A 19003-nucleotide genomic window follows, 5' to 3' on the forward strand; every position below is an offset into this window, starting at 1 on the left:
TCCTAACAGTCTTTTCAGCAACCCTCACAATGTTTCTGAGGCCAGGCCCTAGAAACCAGGGGTCCTCACCAGGGTGCCACTCCTAAGAGCCATATTGTGATGATCAAAGCAATGACAGTATATATGTGAAAGAACTTTGTCTAAGTCCATAGTGACAAATATCATTGTTAGTCATGCGTGGCAGCTGGGATTGTCCAAGCTTGAGCTCCAGAGAGGTTTATCTCTAGTTGAGGAGGGAGTCCCTGGTACAAGGAAACATTCTGGAAATATCAGGGAAGGGGTAAATGCTGATATTAACCCCCTGAAAAATCACTCCTGTGACCCCCAGTTTTGGGGTCCTCTGGCATCAAGTTGTTGCTCCCACCTAGTTACTGTCTTCCGGAATAACTGAGGCCTCCTGGCCAAATTTGGGTAGTTTCTAGGGAGCAGAGGCACCAAATTCAGGTGCCCCTAGAAGGCCCCCAAAACTTCCCTGTTCAGAAACCACAGAATCTACTCACGAAATTTATGTGCAGCCTGCAAAAGGGGGAACACAAGCAAATGCAGACGAAGTTTCAACCTTTTTATTCAAAGCAGCTTCTCACAATGTATAAATACTGCATATTAGCACACATGAAAAATACAACTTCTAAGGCACCCAGAAATGTGTTCATACACGTTACAGGACCATTCACAAAGAGAGTGTACAATTTGCTCTAGACAGTCAGCATTTGATAAATCAGAAGATTATTATCCCTCAGTACTGCACCCAGTCTCAGTAAATATTTACAACATGGTGAGAAGGGGTCAGCTGTACCTGCTTTATAATTCTATGAAGTACTCAGACTTACAAATATTCAGAACTAGTTAAAGACTCTCCCATGATAATCTGGCAAAATAAAACAAGTAGCCTAATTTTGCAAAGGTCTCGGTGGATTTTGGTGTATGCTACATCCATGATCAAATCCAAACACTCCTAGGGTGGGCTGGATAAGTTTTTGGTAGCCTGCTTCATTATCAGAAGTTTGGTAATAAGCCTTACCAATAGAATACCACTTCTTCAGCATCAATCATTTCTCAACTGGTCAATGGATCAATGATTTCATCACGAATGAGAATGGAGAGAGAACTGAAGACAATTCTTCTCACACCTAACAGGAATTAGAATGGGTCAATGAAGAACAAAGGGAGGCAGACATTTGGCAAGTGCAGGATCCTACTGTTCAGTATAGACATGTCTGAAAAATTCTTACCCTGGAGGTTCGTATTCAGATGGAGGAGTCTATACTGGCCAGATAACCTGGAGGAATACCAGGCCTCCACTTTTATGCTATGGATACAGGCTTGGGACTACACAGCAGAAACACCAACCTGAGATAGTGAGCTTCAGTTAGAAACTCATCTTTCAGAGCCTTTTCAATATGACAACGAATCCCTCTGTATGGCCAGCCAGGGGGAGCATGAGGTTGGTGGAAGTGAGCAGTTTCTCTGCACCATCAAGCATGCACGTATCTGTCTAGATGTGCCCACAATCTATGAAACTCAGGCTTTGTTAGAATAATGGAATTCTTTGGTCCTCGGTTTTATGAAAGGCAATATTGTCACAATCCTGTCAACATCGACATTGGCAAATGACTTCAAGCTGGGACTAAGGGCACAGGGACAAATTAAATACTAGATGGGAAACTCTACACATTCCAAACTTCTAAGAGTCAGCTTCAAGAGCTCCAGCATCAGGCTAGATATAAGAGATCCAGATCAGGCTAGATGTTGGATCAACGAGATAAGGTTAAGCCATAAAAATGCCAGAGTTGAAGTTGAAAACTAGATATGGGTTTTTCTGACTGCCACACACACTGCAAAAATTTAAAGCAAATCTCCATCTTAATGGCCGATAAGTTGACTTTATAAATATGTACCAGAGATGAACCAAATAACTTGATTTTAGCCATATGATAGCCCTGGATTACCTTAGTGCGGACAACCAAAAGGAATAATAATTTCTTTCTAAGTCCAAATTCTAGTTGGTTTTATTAAACCCCAAACATCGTGGATACACTGTCAAAGAGTTCCATGATTTATGCTCTAGAAAAACAGTCCTGGATAGACATATTCAGCTGATACGTTATGTTCTACATCTAGTTTGCCTTTGTCCTGCTAAACTCCAGTTTAGTATGGCTTGATACATATAGTTCATTGATAAGACACTGAGGACACATGGGAATGTTGATTGTGTAACTGAAATTGATTTCAGATTGTCTACACAGTAAGACTCATAGGTAAACTTTGTTAACATCTCTCAAGCAGTGCTGAGCTTACCCAGAATGGACATTTCCAAGTCATCTACGAGGAAATCTGGGGTCAACTGCCAGGGTCAGGAGCAGGAAATGCCATTTGTTCAGAACAAATGATGGACCAGCAGCCTTCCCTATGACCGTGTCTAAACCATGTTTACAGTATGAAGGTGACTCTGGAAAACCTGTCCTTGGTCCATTCTTATGGCCAAAGACAATCACCAAGGTGTCTATCTGGTCCCTGCCGCCATCAACTCAATCAAACTCTTCAGATTAGCCATGAATGAACAGACTGTATTCAGTCCATCCGCACGGCTTACATTGCATGGAGGAAACAACCCGTATTACCCTTTTTAAATTTTTTTGCAACAAGCTTAAGGCTCTGTTCACAAACTCCATCAACTGCCACACAGTGAGAATTTATGGGGAGATCTTAAACTACTTATGTAGTTGCAAAGTTGAAAAATTTACTGATCCTAATGGTAAGGCTTATTCACAAATTCAATACATTTTGAAATTATACTTCAAACGCAATTACTTCGAAAAAAGATTAACCTGCTCTCCAACAATATAAGAGCATTATATTCTAATGAAAAAAAATTGGCACCAAACCAGTATGCTATTTTTCGAAAGAACAAGTGATATTAATGAAAAATATTGTCTAAAACGCATATCCTAACTTATCACAGAAATATAAAAGTTTATATTTTGAAAATATATACTGTATTAAAGTCTGTAAGCATTTCAACCAAAATTTGCAGAAATAACTAAGCAACACTTATCTACAACAAAAATATACATGCAAGACAACCCCAAATGGTTTCCCTTAAATATCTACAAAGTGTAGATTTTTAAAGATTATACAAAACCATTTACAGAGAATAAAATAAAATACTTAAGAAATCTCATTTAGAGTCTTAAATACTGTGTATATTAGTGAGAGTGTCTAGACTAATATATACAACAGATCAAAGTATCTGAATACAGAAAAACAGAAGATAAGCAATTCTGCATTTTAAATATTCACTTAGGAAGATTTGAAGATGTTTATATTGGTTTCTCTCTGTTAAAAAATTTCCACAGAAACTAGATTGGAAAATTTCATGGATGTGACTAAATTCCAAATTAAAAAAAAAAAGTTTACAAAATTTTTAAAACCAACATTTAATGGGAAATGCAATTCAGCATTCAGTGAAGGCTATTTTTAAATGTGGATATTCAGAGATACAGTTGCATTGTTCAAAGTCTATTGTGATTACTATTTTTCCATCCTTATACTAAACTTCACATGGGAAAAACATTTTCATGCTTCAGAGAGAACATTTCCTAGTTTAATCTATACCAAACAAGAATGATAGTTTAAATCAATTCTCTACTACTTTCTCATAGCTATCCCCATGTCATTCTTAGTGATTTTGAAGGCTATTACCCACAGACATTATTTCTATGCTGGAAGGGGCACGTAAGTACATCAGCATTAGGCTGTGTCTTCCAAATGGTGAGGAGGTCTGACCACCTTAACAAAAGTTCTGCACAAAGTCCTCTCGGAATAGGGTTGTGAACTCAGATGGTCCCATAAGACGGTGAGAGTGAGCCATCATCGGGGTTAGGGCAGAGAGGGAAGGAGAGTTCCACTGTATGGCTAACAGGATGGGAGGGTGTGGATTGCCAGAAAGGTCCCTGACTAAAGAGGTGCCTTCAATTGCCCACCCACAGCTATTCTTCCAAACCCAAAGGTAAACTGCAGGACAGGGCTGCCTAAACGAGCCACAATTCCTCAAAGACCTGCCCAGGCTCTTGGGAGTGACTTATGGGGGAAGGTAGGGGAAAATGGTAGAGAGAGGGGAGAAAGGATCCCACACATAGAGAGGTAGCCCTGGGGTGGAAGATCAAAAATGAAAGTCTGAGCCCTATCTCCGGAAAGCTATTACGATAAACCCTGACACAACCAGAGGTCTTGTATTTTCCATCTCAGATCGATTTGCTGTAAGTTACCTGGAATTCACCCACACATTATCAAAACAACTACCCAGAAAGTGAAAAATTCAGTCTACCCTGCAGCAAACAGATTTCACCTGCTTTCACTCAATTGGTGGAACTGACTGCATGCACACAACCAAAATACAGACTCTCACCACTCCCGTTACACCCAGGACCTGTGAATTAACAGCAAGAATTCCACCTTAGAAATGGTTTCGCATTCCTACCTTAATCATCAGAGATCCTTGAAATGTTTAGAAGTTTGGATTTGATAGTACATCCAAAGCTGAAGCATTTCTACTTCTTTCAAGCAGGGAACGAAGGTGGACTCCGATCTAAAAGAATTTCTAAACATCCCCTTTCTTGTCCAAGGAGAATCCTGACCCCACTTTGACAGATGCTGAATATAACCGTGCCCAATCAGAAGCTCAACAGAAAAGAAGGGGCTCTTTCTAATGAGAATTTAGCAGTAGTGAAGACACTGTCTGCCACAATATATAAGAACCAGGGTCATTTAAGGGTTTTGGAAAGTTCACATTTGCTTTCTCAAAGGAGGCGATAAGATCCAGGTAGAGTTGTGACGACAGGCATTTGGACAAAAGTAGGTGTCTCCCTATGGTAACTCCCTGTAGGACAGGTCTACTGTCCTTACAGGATCCTACACGGACAAAGGGGAGGGTGTACAGGACTTCAATTCCATCCTCCTCTGGCTGAAGGAGAGGTTTCCCCTCCTTCCTGACCCTCATGAACTCTTAAAGAAGACAGGCTTTCCAGGGAGGGAACCAAGGCCATCAGAAGGATCAGTAGTCCAGATAAAACTTGAGGGTCACTGCTTAAAGGACCATGTCTCTAGATCTGGTCTAGACAATCAACCTGTTCTTTGAAACTCAAAGCTCAGGGTCACGAATACATTCCACCTGCCCTGCGCAGGGCACCTGATTGCCTGGAGAAGACAAAGGACCACACAGAGTTACAGAACTGTCACCAGGACTCTCTTCTGAGCCTGCCTCACCTCCACCAGCTGTGGCCACCTCTTGCTTCCTTATTCCACTCTCTTCAAAGAAGGGCCAAGAAAGGCTGGTGCCCAACAGGAAAGGGGAAGAAGGGGAGGGCCAAGGGCCTTCAGGAACACTCAGGGGCTGTGATGGAAATGAAAATAATCCCTCCATCCTGAGAATCTGAGAATCTAGCTTTCTCTGGGTGCTTGACCCATAGTTTAAACCTTAGAACACACCTCTTCCATTTGTCTGCTGTCAACTTGAGGTTTATACCTTTCTCCTCACCACTCAAAACCACAACCCCCAATGCCTCCTTCTCTGTAGTTAATCCAGGGACTTGAGTCTCATGGTCTAACACAGCTGTTGGAGTCCCCTTGCAGCCCAGGGAGCACTGGGGCAAGGAGATCTCATCTCTAGTCATTGCTCCCTATGTGCATTAAAAAAACTTAAAAAAAGATGGGTCATTTCAGCTTCTAGGGGGAAAAGATTCAGACCTCCAGACAGCTTAGCAGAGTGGGAACTCTTCCCCAACCCCCTGGAAGGCCAATACCAGAAATCACTGATCACATGGAAGCAAGAGACTGCAGAATCCAAGTTCAGTCATTTGCCCCAGAGAAAAAAGTCTTACTCTAGACAATATGCTATTCCCAGGTAGGGCCTATCCCCACCCCTGCCCAACATCACACAATTTGGGACTCGGCCTGTTTCAGGGTCGTTCAGGATGAGAGGGCCCTTTATCTCCTTAAAGACAGCACAGGGAAGAGAAAACTCTCCCAAGATGTCTTCTACGGACAAACCTAAGGAACTAGTATTCTATTATTACAGCTGAGAACCGTTTTACACAGAGGTGCAGCGCTATTCCTTTTGTCCAAAGAAATCCTTCTGTTTTCATCTCTCTAAACTTTACTTCTACATAGTTCATTGCTAGAATGCACCAAACGGCATGAACCTTGTGTGGGATTTGGTCCAGGGCAGTATGAAAATAGTATCTGTGTGAACAACAGACATCGCAATATATAAACAAAAATAAATAAATAAAATAAGTCCAAGGAAAGAAAAAACATTTCCCTAGTAGTTTGTGTTTGCAAAACTAGCTTTACATATAATACACATAAATTATCAGAATTTCCACTTACATTGCTTTAAAAATATATATTTAACAAAACATTTCTAAATGTACAATATCTGGGTGTGTAAATCACTCAATTGGGTTTTAAGACCAAGCCCGAATAGTCACACAGATTTGCATCGGAGAGGAGACTGAAGCCAGGTGTGCACAATCATTTTACTCATTGGTCTGGAAATTCCCTAAGATTGGTCGTCCTCTGACACCTGATCTAAATACAACCGGAGAGAGCCATGATGGCCAAGTCTCCAAGTCAGAGGCACTGTGTAGACACAGCCTGAGTCAGAAGAATGGGAAAGTGGTCTTCCCCTTCCTGGACCGTGATGGTGCATTTCAGCAAGTGGGGAAAGGACAGCGGCGCTTGGCGGAGCCCTGGGAAGATACAGCCCCAGAGAGCTCTCTGGCCAGGTAGGGCAGGGAGGTGGGGGAGGCCAAGTATGCTGCATTTTCCATCCATTACACAAAATCAAACCAATGAGGAGCAACCAAAGGACACGAGGAAATGGACACAACCCTAGGTATAAAGAGACACCTTGACAAACTCCTTGGCCGGGGCAGACACTGTGCTTTGGTTTCCAAAACACAGGGCAGAGCTGGAAGTTGGGGGCCCATGAGCTGGGGCCCCTCAGACTTCATAAATTTTGTCCTGCAGGTAGCTGAAGAGGGAGTCCAGGCCTTTGGAGGAGCTCCAGAGCTGCTTGAGCATGAGGCATTCCTTCTCATTCACGTCTTCCAGCACCGATTTCAGGAAGCTCCGCACTAGGCATTTGGACTCCTCTAACACCTGGAGGGAAACAGACAGGCCTGATTAGCTGGGCACCGGCGACTCTGCTCCAGAACTAGGTACCTGGCCCATGGGGCACTGGCCAACCTCCCATACTCACAGCCATAGAAGGCTGCCTCCTCCAGCCTGGGCCTTCCTAGTCCCATGTATCCGGCACGGTCATGAACGGATCCCAGATGTGTCAAGGCATGGAGCCCTGAGGCCCTGGGATGGCTCAGCGGGGCCCATGTCACCCCAGATCACTAGAGGCTTCCCTGTTACCCAAGGGTGACACAAACACAGAGTCCTTTTCTATAGGTGTAATGCAGAAGTGTGGGAGACACTGCTACCGTGATTCATTTTCATGATCTGTTGGCAGTAACTCAAGGATCACTGAGAACACAGAGTGAGACGATGACATGAACAAATGGTTGTCACAGTATCCATACAACCCAACCCAAGAGCAATGCTCCATGTTCAGGCTACAATGTTAGTAATTATGGTAGTAACAAGCAATAACACTCAAAGCTATCACCTTCATAATAATTATAGTAAGGAGTAAAAATCATAGGAATGAATAACAATCATCACACCTATAGTAATAACTGTAGTAAGGCGTAATAATAATCATGGTAATTGCGGTTATAAAGGTAGTAGCTGCTGCCAACAGCTATGATAAATGATCATAAATGATCTATGATTATTCATTACTAAACTATTGCATATATACACATATACACACATGTATATATGTAAACACATATATGTGTATATGCACTATAATACATACATATTATATTATGTATATTATAATATATAATTACGTATATGTATTATATATTATATACAATATGTACATATTATGTATATATAGCATTACTCCTACAGTGTTATTACTATGATTATTACTACCATGATGGTAGTAATCCATCATCATAGTAATGAGTAATAATCACAGTAATGAGCAATAATCGTAGCAATAAGTCACAGCAAAAAGCAATAATCATAGTAACAATAGTAATAATCATAGTAATGAGTAATAATCATAGTAACAGTAGTAATAATCAGTAATGAGTACTAATCATAGTAATAGTCATAGTGAGCAATGAGCAATAATCATAGTAACAATAGTAACAATCATAGTAGTGAGTAAAAATCAGAGCAGTAATAGTAATACTAATCATTGCAATCAGTAATGATTGTAGTAATATTTGTAATAACTATAATAATGCCACTATGATCACCATTAACAAACAGGATCTAAGAGAAGTACTTTTCCCAAATTCTTTCATTTACTTCTCATGATAACCCTGCAAGTAAGTAGTCTTTTGATCCCCATGTTACAGATGCAGAACCCAAAGCTCCATGATGTAAAGTGGCCCAGGGTTGTGTGACTACTCAGGGGTGAAGGAGGAGGAAAACCAGGTCTGGCTGATTCCAGCAGCCACGCAACTGCTGCCCTCTAGCAGAGGTACGGCCAGAAGTGAGGCCTTTGTGCACACTTTGCTGGCCTCCACCAGCCTCTCCTGAAATGCCTTCAAACAGTAAGAAGCAAGATGGCAGCTCCCGAGCTCCAGCAGGCTGGAAGAGGCTGCAGTCTCACTCCCCTGCCTGGGCTGGAGGCTGAAGATGGTGGGATGAGCTGCTAGACCCAGCTGGCTCTTTCCCCGTGGAATGACCTCGAAGAGCACCATCTCCCCGAGGCCACGGGCCTCACTCTGCTGGAGTAGTTCCTCTCTGGGGAAACACCCCTAGCACTCCTGAATTCGCAGCTGTTGGCAGCAGAGACCTCCTTGCAGCATTCCTTGTTCTAAAAGCCTGCCCCCTCAGGTGTCCTTCAACAGTTGGATTCACCTGAGGGCCTCTTCCCTGCCACAAAACAGGTCAAACTCCTCCCTGCAGCTTCCAGGTCAGTCTCCCGCCCTCCTTTTCAGTCGCATGTTTCCTGGCATTCTCCTGCCACCAGACCGCACGCCGCTGCCTACACTTCCTGTGATTTCCTGATTTGAGTGCCCTCACTCTCGCCGCTTCCTCTGCTTAGAATTTCTACCTGTCCCTCCATGAAGCTGACCCCAGGGTGATCAACCACCCTTGTTTGCCCAGGACTAAGGAGCATATGGTTTGGCTGTGTCCCTACCCAAATCTCATCTTGAATTGTAGCTCCCATAATTCCCACATGTTGTAGGAGGGACCCGGTGGGAGATAACTGAATGATGGGGGCGGTTTCCCCCACACTGTTCTCCTGGTAGCGAATAAGTCTCAAGACAGCTGATAATTTTATAAGGGGTTCCCCCTTTCGCTTGGCTGTCACTTCTGTCTTATCTGCCACCATGTAAGACGTGCCTTTGGCCTTCGCCATGATTGTGAGGCCTCCCTCAGCTACGTGGAACTGTGAGTCTATTAAACCTCCTTTTCTTTATAAATTACCCAGTCTCAGGTATGTCTTTATCAGCAGCGTGAGAACAATGGGGTTTCCTGGGATGCAGGATTTTCAGTCCTCAAACCAGGACGGTCCCAGACAAGGTGGGGCAAACTGGTCACCCTAGTCATTAGTAAGATTAAAAGAGAATCCACGTGAAGAGAGTGAAGAGATCAGCAATGCCTGTGGCCCACGTGAGTGTTCACTAACAACGTGGACACTGCCACCCCCAACCAACACCCTCACCCTGAGGGCACTATGTGTTCAGCCTGCAGGGGGCAGGGCTTAAACACAGTAGGTGCCAATAGACAGGGATGAGGCCCAGCAGGAGAAGCATGGCAGCCAGGTGTGAACACAGGCAGAGGGAGACAAAGAAGGGAGGGGCAAGGGTCTGGCCCCAAAAATGCACCCAGCAGCTCCCTGTTTCTCAAGCACAGAGCGAGTCCTAGAGCCTCAATCTCCCAAAACGCCTCTCTCAGCTCCGGAACTGGCCCTGGGGCTGCAGGAGTGGCCTTGCCTCCGCCTTCCCACAGGATATTCCCCTGCTGTGCTCTGAGTGACTGCGATCAGATAAAATCAACACTTAATTAAAAACCACTGCCTCCGCGGAGCTGTTATTTGTTTATGTATTTTTCAGTGCATCTTCAAACAGTGACATTTAAATGTGCCGAGCAGTCAGTAGAGAAAAGAAATGAAATAGAGGCACGGTGTGTACAGCTTTCTCTAGTCATCTCCGGATGGGTTCAATACTTTTTGTCCTTATTTGCCTTTGCTTCTCGTTTCTTTGAAAGCTATAGATGTTTTGTGCTTCTGCATGTGTTTAGGACTTTCTTTGAAAGCAGTGACGCTACCCTAGAGTATCCATTTCTCCTGTGAGGTTTCTCTGTCTGGAGATGATGGAGAATTTGTAATAATGCTCACTGTCTCCCTCTGACTGAAGTTGTCAATACTGAGAAGAGGCATTTGTAAAGTTGCAAAGGGTCTTTTGCTTATTCCCTGTGTGACCTCTGGCAAGTCAACAAAGCCCTGTGAGCCTTGCTGTCCTCATCTGTAAAATGGGTCTATCATAAGGACAAGCACGCAGGAGGCGCAGGAACTCACCACAGCACTGCAGGATGCCATCTCCTTGACCCGCAGCATGACCTCCTGGCTGAACGTGGTGGGCCAGAAGACCTGCGACACCAGCCCCCTGCTGCAGGCCTCCTGGGCGGTGAGCTTCCGCCCACAGAAGAGCATCTCATTGGCCTGAAAAAGCAAAAGCAGGCGAAGACTGAGGGCCTGGAGGTCCACCCATCTCCCTCAGCTGGTCCAGGGCTTGCCACCTGCAACCATCCCAGTTCTGGAAGGCATCTCACCTTCCAGATCCTTATCTTCTTTTGGGGTCAGATAAGCTTTGGGAATTGCATGGGAATGTTTGTGTCCATGAGCAGAAGGTTCACAGCTTTCATGAAATTCCCCAAAGGAGCTGTGTATTTACTGTGTCTCTGTATGCTCCATGCCTGTCCCCATTTCTTGCGGCACACACATGGGCATGGGATGTGGGTTGGGGACATTTCAGAGCCGATGACCCAGCCGTGATGACGTCATTGGCACTGAAATGTACTCAGCTCACAACAGCCCAGGGATAAAGAGATGCTCCCTTCTAGATAACAAAGCTCAAGTAGGGTTTGCAGCTGCAGGTGTAGTGGAAGAGTCTTTCTTCCTCTCTGACTGCAGGCTAACATCAGTGAGCCTCAAGGACCATCCATGGCTGTGTCCCTGCCTGTGGAGAGCTGGGGCCACAAGGAAAGGAGAAACAGGAGAAGAGAGTGAGAGAGAGAAAGATTAAGGGAAAGAGAAAGAGACCTGATGGTACTTGAATTCCCAAGCCCTGTCTCCCCAAGGGGACTGCCACTTCTGGACTTTCCAGCTGGGAGAACCATTAAGCTCCTTTTTAAAAAATTGAACTGGTTAAAGCACTTCCATCACTGGCCACCAGAAAGGTCCTGAATAACACCACAATACCAAGGCAGAGATATGCATCTCTCCCAGCGGCTCAGGGCTGGGCAAAGGCACTGCCCAGTCATGAAGGGCAGAGAGCAACCTTCCCTGGGCTCTGGTGACCTGGGATATCTCTGTACCACACTCCCCAGAGAATTTCCTTTTGCTTTGAAATTTGCAGCTGTCATACAAGGTCTGGGAGAAGTTACACAGATAAGGTCCCAGGCACAGACAGAGAATGTGATAGTAATAAGCTGCAACTTACAGACAGTGACTGATAATTAGGGCGTAATGGTCAAATCCATGTGATAGAGTCCGCACGGCCGGCAACGCCTTCCCCATCTGCTCTTCTCTCCTGCCTCTATGTGCTAGCTCCTCTTGGGCTGGTGTTAAAATGCCAGGCACTCTCAGGCCTCCAGAGCCAAGCGTAAGTTCCCCCACTTGGCTCTGGTTATCACCGACGGTTCACGATGACCCAGAGGACAATCTTTCACGCCAGAGGAGAGGGCAATCTTTTATGTCGATAATAAGTCTTAGCATATGCTTGCTTGGTTCAAGATCTGAACACAAATGGAGGCCTTGATGCTTTCTGAAGAACACCTCAGTCCAATGAACTCAATAGAAGTTCACTGGGAGAAGTGGCAAATGGCCATATCTGCTCCCGTGAACCTGGATTCAGATCCACTGGAAGCTACTCCCTGGCAGGTGTGAGGTACAAGGCGAGGCCTCCATTCATACGGAAAGGCTCCTGGCCACCCCTCAGACACCACACCCTGCAGTGCCCTTTCTGAAGAGAGAACTTAAGGGTATCATCCACAAGCCTAAGGATTCAGAGAGAAAGGGGATTCTTGAGTGGAAGTAGGGTGTCCCTGGTGAAGACCCATAACATTTACAAACAATCCGCTCTAGAGCTAAGAAAACAAGAACATAAACAGTTTAGTCACTGACGCGTGACTCTGGGCAAGTCACAACGTCACAAAGCCACAATCTTCTCTGCTGTCCAAGAGGCATCATGACAGCACCAAGCTCCCAGCGCAGAGGCAAGGTTAACTGAGAGGTGCTTAGAACAGGGCCTGCTATGTGCAGATGGGGTAGCAGAAATTTGCTATTTTTGTTATGGTTGGTGATGTCATTTTCAAAACGGAACAAGGAGGAATATGAAGGAAGGACAAGGGACACTGCTATCAGCCTCACTATTGTAACAAAAGCAGGTTGAATAGAGAGATGAGAAGAATGAGCTTGCAGGCCCTCAGATGGAAACAACGGGGGATGGAACTGCAAAGGAAGACAAGGAAGAAATCCAGTGTAAAAGCCCCTGCCCTTCCACAGGTGCTTGCCCAAGTGCAGCAGTCACAGTCCTGAGAACGTGCCGAGCTGCCTCAAGAGCATGAGCATAATGTCAAAGGTGGGTGTTTACCTTCCAATAAAATCAAGACGTCAAAAGAAACATCCTGGAGTCTGTTCCTAAAAAGGAACAATTCACAATAGCCGTGGGGCCACAATGGACTATTCTCTTTTGAAGAGAGAACTTCGGGTATTATCCAGAAGCCTAAGGACTCCGAAAGCCTAAGGACTCAGACAGGGGATTCTTGGTGGAGGTAGGGTGTCCCTGGTGAAGACCCCTAACATGAACCAACAACCCACTCTAGAGCTAAGAAAACAAGAACAGAAACAGAGTAGTCACTGACTCGTGACTCTGGGCAAGTCATTTAATGTCACAAAGCCACAATCTTCTCTGCTGTCCAAAGGCATCATGACAGCACCAAGCTCCCAGCACACTTTGCAGGGCTGGGGAGGCAACACTCGGCCTTTTCTCTGGGGTTTCGGGGCTTGGCCCTGTCACCTAAGGGGTGCTTCTCTGGCAGTTTTGTGGGGTCTCCTGTGACCTATGGCATCTGCTGGCAGATGCCCCCAGTGGACCCCGGGCAGACCTTGCTGAGGCAGGCACAACACACAAGGCCCAGCACCCTCCCTGGCATGCCAGGCTCGCAGGGGCCACCCCACGCCACTGCCATGGCCTCGTCCCTCCCCTCTCCCCAACATCCTCACCAGGACCCAGCCACACTGACCTGACCACTCTCAACCCAGGGCCTGCCAGGCCCACTCCCTTCTCTGTCCTTCCCTTCATGCAGCCTCTGCCTGGAATTCTTGCCTCTGTTCAAATGTCACCTGCTCAAAGGGGTCCTCTCTGAACAAGGTGGGACCTCCTTTCAAGACACTGAGCTGGGGAATAGAAGGTCTGAAGAACAGGGTTTTTGTTCACTCCTGGACTCCTGGTGGGTATGGCGAGCTGGGCACTTAGTGGATTTGCAGCATTTGAAGAAAGGGAGAGAAAAAGGGAGCGGACTGGCTAGCGGGGGCTGGAAGGAGGGGACTCCCTGAGAACCTTGTGAGATCCAGCTGGGACCCGTGCTTATGAAATGAGTATTACCCCATCGGAGCTGAGTTCAGAGTTCGTGGCTGCTCTGAACAGCAGAGGCTGCCTGAGAGTCCACAGGGCAGGAGCCGTCAAAGGAAGCCCAGATGCAGGGGCATGGCACCTCCAACGCTTACTCGGACCAGCTACATGTTCTGAACCCCTCCCTGGTCCTGACAGCCAATCTCAGATTCACCCCTCAGGTGTGGGACCTATTTAATAACAGGCTGGGTTTGGAGCACATACAGTGGAACCAGCCAGTCCGTGCTCAAATCCCACAACTGGCATTACCACTGCATGCCTTGAGACAATGCACTAAACCTCTCTAGCCTCAGTCTCCACATCTGCAAAATGGGGATCACAGCTGTCCTGCCAGGGGTGTGGACTGCATTGACAGCCCAGCCCAGCACACAGCAAGTGCTTCCTACGTGCCAGCTGTCATCACTGCTCTCCCCTGTCCAGACTTGCTTCTGGATGTTGGTGCAGAATCTGACCACAGCTTACAGTGGACTCTGCCGCCTCCATTGGACAGCGGCTCTGTCTGCACCACCTGGTGACACGGCTAACTTCTCCGAGCTTAACGTTTCATCTGTAAGATGGAAATCGCAACCGTTTCCACACGGGGTGGAGACCGCTTTGTGTTCACTGAATCCTTTCCCTCTTCTTGCTGGACATGCACTGGGCTACATTTCCCAGCCTCCCTTGCAGGCGCATGTGGCCAGAGGCCGAGTCATGGTCGATGGCACATGAGTGGAGGTGAAGATGCCCCTGCAGGCCTGGCCCATGAAGCCCTACAGGGTGATACTTCTGGCTCTCTCTTCTCTCTCAATGGCTGGAAGTGAGGGCACATCTACTGGATGGGAGACACCCGGGTCCCCAGATAGTGTGGGTGACTCCTACACCTATGCTGGACCACACGAGAGTAAGAAGGAAAGTTTTGTTGTTCAAGCCACCGAGACCGTGGGCTGCTTGTTACAGCACCCAGCCAATCCTAAGACACGCCCTCAGGGGGTTGGAGTGAGGAGTAATTGAGACACCATGCAGAGTGCATGGGCCATACACTGACGTCATCGCTACCTTCTCAGGCCGGGCTACTCCATCCGGCACTGATGGCGTGGAGGATCCGATGCAGCCCGGCCAATCCTCAGGCTGACAACACCCTCAGGTTTCTAGCCCCATGAAGAGCCCCTAAACCCAAGGGAGAGGAAGGATCCTGCTGGGATCCGAATCCAGGTATCACAGGAGTCTTACCAGCGCGACGCCCAGGATCTGGGGGAAGGTGTAGGAGGAGCAGCCAGCAGGCGTGAGGCGGATGGTGGCATAGGGCGTCTGGAACCAGGCCTTCTCACTGGCCCACACGATGTCACAGAGGGGCAGGATGGAGGCGCCCAGGCCCAGGGCTGGCCCATTGATGGCCACCACAATAGGCTTCTTAAACTGGATAAAGGCCTTCACAAAGTCCCTGGGAGAGAGAGAAGACGCTCTTGAACAGGTGACTACAGCTTGCCAAGCCCCACTGGAACCCTTGACTCTCCCAGGTGCTGTGACGCACCCTCACGTCGTCAGAGGTGAGAGGTACTAGGCAAGGGCCTCATTGCCTTGACATGGAACCACCAGCTGTCAGATTTTCTGAGGTATACTGATGGGGTTGCTGCATGTCCTGGTGTGCTCAGATTGCCCCGGTTCATGCCCCGTGTCCCAGCACAGAACCCAGTTACCATCTCCTTCCATTCTCAAAAGCCATGGCTTAGACAGTAAGTTATATGGGCACCCTAGATATTGCCAGAATTTGTATAGATCCTAAGGAAGTCAACCTGAATGTTAAGCTGCAGAACCAGAACCAAAGGGAAGGTGTAATAGGGAGGCATATTTCGACTCAAAGAGAGAAAGAATGTTCTAACATCTCTGGCCAAAGGTGAATAGAGTGGCTTTGTGGGGTATGAATTCCTCATTCCTGGAGGTATTTGCATTTTAGCTCAATGATTATGCTAGGTGATGTTGTAGGGGGACTTCAAGCTTCAGATGGTGGGTGCATGTTGGGAATGATGACATTTAAGATTTCTTTCAAAAATCAGAGCTAGGATGGTCAGATTCTGAATTACCTGCAGGGATGCCAGACTCATCAAGGGTGGTTCTAAAATGCTGAATACAGTCTATGTGTTAGGATGGCTCTGACTAAAATCTGTAGGCAGGAGCTAGAATCACGGCTACAAGACGGGGCAATATTTTTTCTCCCTGCCTTTCTGCACTGAGCAATGCATGTACCTTTACCAATTACACAGAGCCATCAGCAGTGACCTCTATTCCCTTTGCCTCAGAAGGCTTTTTGCTTTTTCCTAGTTGCTATGTATGATCTTTAAATTTTAATATTCATCTGGACATGGAGGAAAGACACAAGATGTATACTAAAGTCTGCATCCTTCATTACTCTCAGAGATATTAGAAACTATAAGAATTCACATGAATAAAATCCAAATGCCCATGATCTTGATCTGACCTTGGCCTGCCTCAGCTTACCTCTCCAGGTTTCCCTCACATCACTCTTGCCCCTGCTCACTGTGCATGAGCCACACAGGCCTCTGAGGGTTCTTAGAAAACACCATTATCAAAATTTGCAATCATCCTAACTAATTATTTGCTTGTTTTTGGATTCTTCCTCCCCTTTAGCTCCTTAAGGACACCCAGACGTCTGCCTGGGGCACTGCTTGGCTTCCATCAATATTGGAATTAGCACTCAGTAAACAGCTGTTGAGCAAATACATGAGTCTCCCAGAACAAGAGCAAAGACTGCAGAGGTATGGCAATGGTGAACCAGCTCTTCACCAAACCTGTTTTCCCTCTTCTTCCCGGGGCTACTGGCCAGCCACATTTCCCATCTCTGACTGCATGTGGCTGTAACCAAGTCACCAAGTGCTGGCCAAACAGGATGTGAGCAAAAACCCACCCATAGCACTTCCAGGTACACACCAAACCTCCCACCATGGCGTCCTCCAAGCCCACTCATCTTGGTGAGCACAACAGTCCCGGAAGACATTTGCTGAGCAGGATGGAAGAAGTCTAGGTTCCTGAGTCATAGGCTGATGGTGACATGTATTTTAGGCTTATGTATGTAAGAAGTACATTTCTATATATGAGGTGTACTTCTTACATCAGCTAATACTTAACTAATACAAAAGTCGAGGCTGGGCATGGTGGCTCATGCCTGTAATCCCAGCACTTTGAAAGGCCAAGGTGGGAGGATCATAAGGTCAGGAGTTCGAGACCAGCCTGGCCAATATGGTGAAACCCCATCTCTACTAAAAATACAAAAATTAGCCGGGCATGGTGGTGGACGCCTGTAGTCCCAGCTACTTGGGAGGCTGAGGCAGGAGAATCGCATGAACCCAGAAGGCGGAGGTTGTAGTGAGTCAAGATCGGGCCATTGCACTCCAGCCTGGGAAATAAAGTGACACTCTGTCTCAAAAACAAAAAACAAGTCAAGCTGATTTATCTCTTCTCAATCAATACTGTTCCTTTCCCCAACTCTTATCGAAAGTTGTGGATATCATAGTGACATACTGGGATCAGATTCAACTGCGAGAAAGCCTACTTACTGTTCTGCTGGGGTAGGAGGTATCTTACGATCTATGTAAGTCGTCATGAAAGTATGCGCCTCTGACTCAGGCTTGAGGCATCACGCTGCCTGTGATAGTGGAGTTAGCTCTCAGTCCCTGCTGGTCCCCAAAAGGTACTACTTCAGAGAGGGAGTCCTGGCTCCACGACTTCTGATGCTCGGTGTTCCAGTGGCCCAATTCCCAACATCATTTACTTCCTAACCTGTGGTAAGGTTTTAGGTTAGGTCACTGGTTTTTGCAAGTGCTTTTCACTGAAAGCAATTTGGGGTCTGCAGGGGATATGGACATTTTTGTAGAATCCTTGGGGGTTTGGATGATTTTGTCAAACATCCCATTCCTGAGTGACCTCATACAATTCCAGAGTCTTAGATCTCAGAGGTGGGAAGGACTTTAGGACTCATGGAGCCATATCTTCCACTCGGTGCAGAATTCCCTCCATAACATCCCAAGGATGCATCATTCTGCCTCTGTTGGATGTTTTTAATAAAAGAGGGTCCATGCCTGTCAAGACAGCCTCCCTGCCGTAGGTCTCTCTGATACTGTTGCCACCTTAGCTCCATCAACCACACGACATCCTTCAGGAATGGACTGCAGCCCTTGTGACTTTCCAGAGCTTTCTTCTGCAGGACGCCAGAGCCTTTCACTCTGTGGTTTCCAACCTGAGATCCGTGCAAGGGAATCAGGGAAGCAAGGGAAAGGGGAGCAGGCGTGCAGAGCTCTGACCCTCTACCCCAGCCCCTCCTGTGTCATCCAACCTGCCCCACACTTCATTTCCTTGATATGAAAATGTCACCTGACGTTTAATGAAGGCCACCCCCCATCCTCTTTCTCTCACCTCGGGCAGTAGATCTCTATCACTGGGAGCCAAGCAGCAAACAGGATATTGCATTACGGGCCCTGCAGCTCAGATATCTGATCCTGCTGCGATGGCGGGGCTGCGTGGGGAAGATTGTACCCCGCCTTCCCCCACATCCAAGGCCATCAGGCTGACCTGACCCACACAGGTTCCTTTGCTCTACCGGAGCCCTGTGGCTTCTGCCTGACAAAGCTGCTGGTCTGCACTGATGTGGCAGAAGGAGCAAGAACTTCAGAATCTGAAAGACTCAGAGTGAAGTCTCAGTTCTGCCCCTAACTAATGGTGAGACCTTGGACAGGGTGCCTGGTCTCTGGAGCCTCATTTTCTCCCTCTGCAAAATGGGAAAATCAACGATGTTGCCCCAGATGGGGAGCTGAATAAGAATCAAAGGAGACGTTCCATGCAGGGTGCCAGCCCAGTGCGGATATGCGGGGAGCACGCCATCCCTGCTGCTATTATGATGGGGAATGCATCTGCTGGGGAGGGTGGACAGAGTCCTCATTCAATTCTCAGATTGGTCTATGATCCATTCTCCTAGGCTACAGGTGACCCAGAAGCAAAATTCTGCTCACAGGCAT

The 19003-nt window shown here is 46.8% G+C and overlaps 1 protein-coding gene across 1 annotated transcript in view; it reads right to left on the minus strand.

Annotated features, from left to right (window-relative positions):
* Positions 1 to 548: 548 nt before the first annotated feature.
* The window catches only part of CDYL2 (chromodomain Y like 2), a 206483-nt gene continuing 188028 nt past the window's right edge, over positions 549 to 19003 (minus strand). Inside the window, exons 5-7 of the mRNA XM_073015594.1 lie at positions 15207 to 15417; positions 10661 to 10804; positions 549 to 7161 (exon numbers count right to left, since the gene is read on the minus strand). Coding sequence (XP_072871695.1) covers positions 7003 to 7161; positions 10661 to 10804; positions 15207 to 15417 — 514 coding nt within the window. The 3' untranslated portion in view covers positions 549 to 7002. The remainder of the gene's footprint in view (positions 7162 to 10660; positions 10805 to 15206; positions 15418 to 19003) is intronic.

Source organism: Chlorocebus sabaeus, chromosome 5 (assembly GCF_047675955.1).
Source record: "Chlorocebus sabaeus isolate Y175 chromosome 5, mChlSab1.0.hap1, whole genome shotgun sequence".
Lineage (NCBI taxonomy): Eukaryota > Metazoa > Chordata > Mammalia > Primates > Cercopithecidae > Chlorocebus > Chlorocebus sabaeus.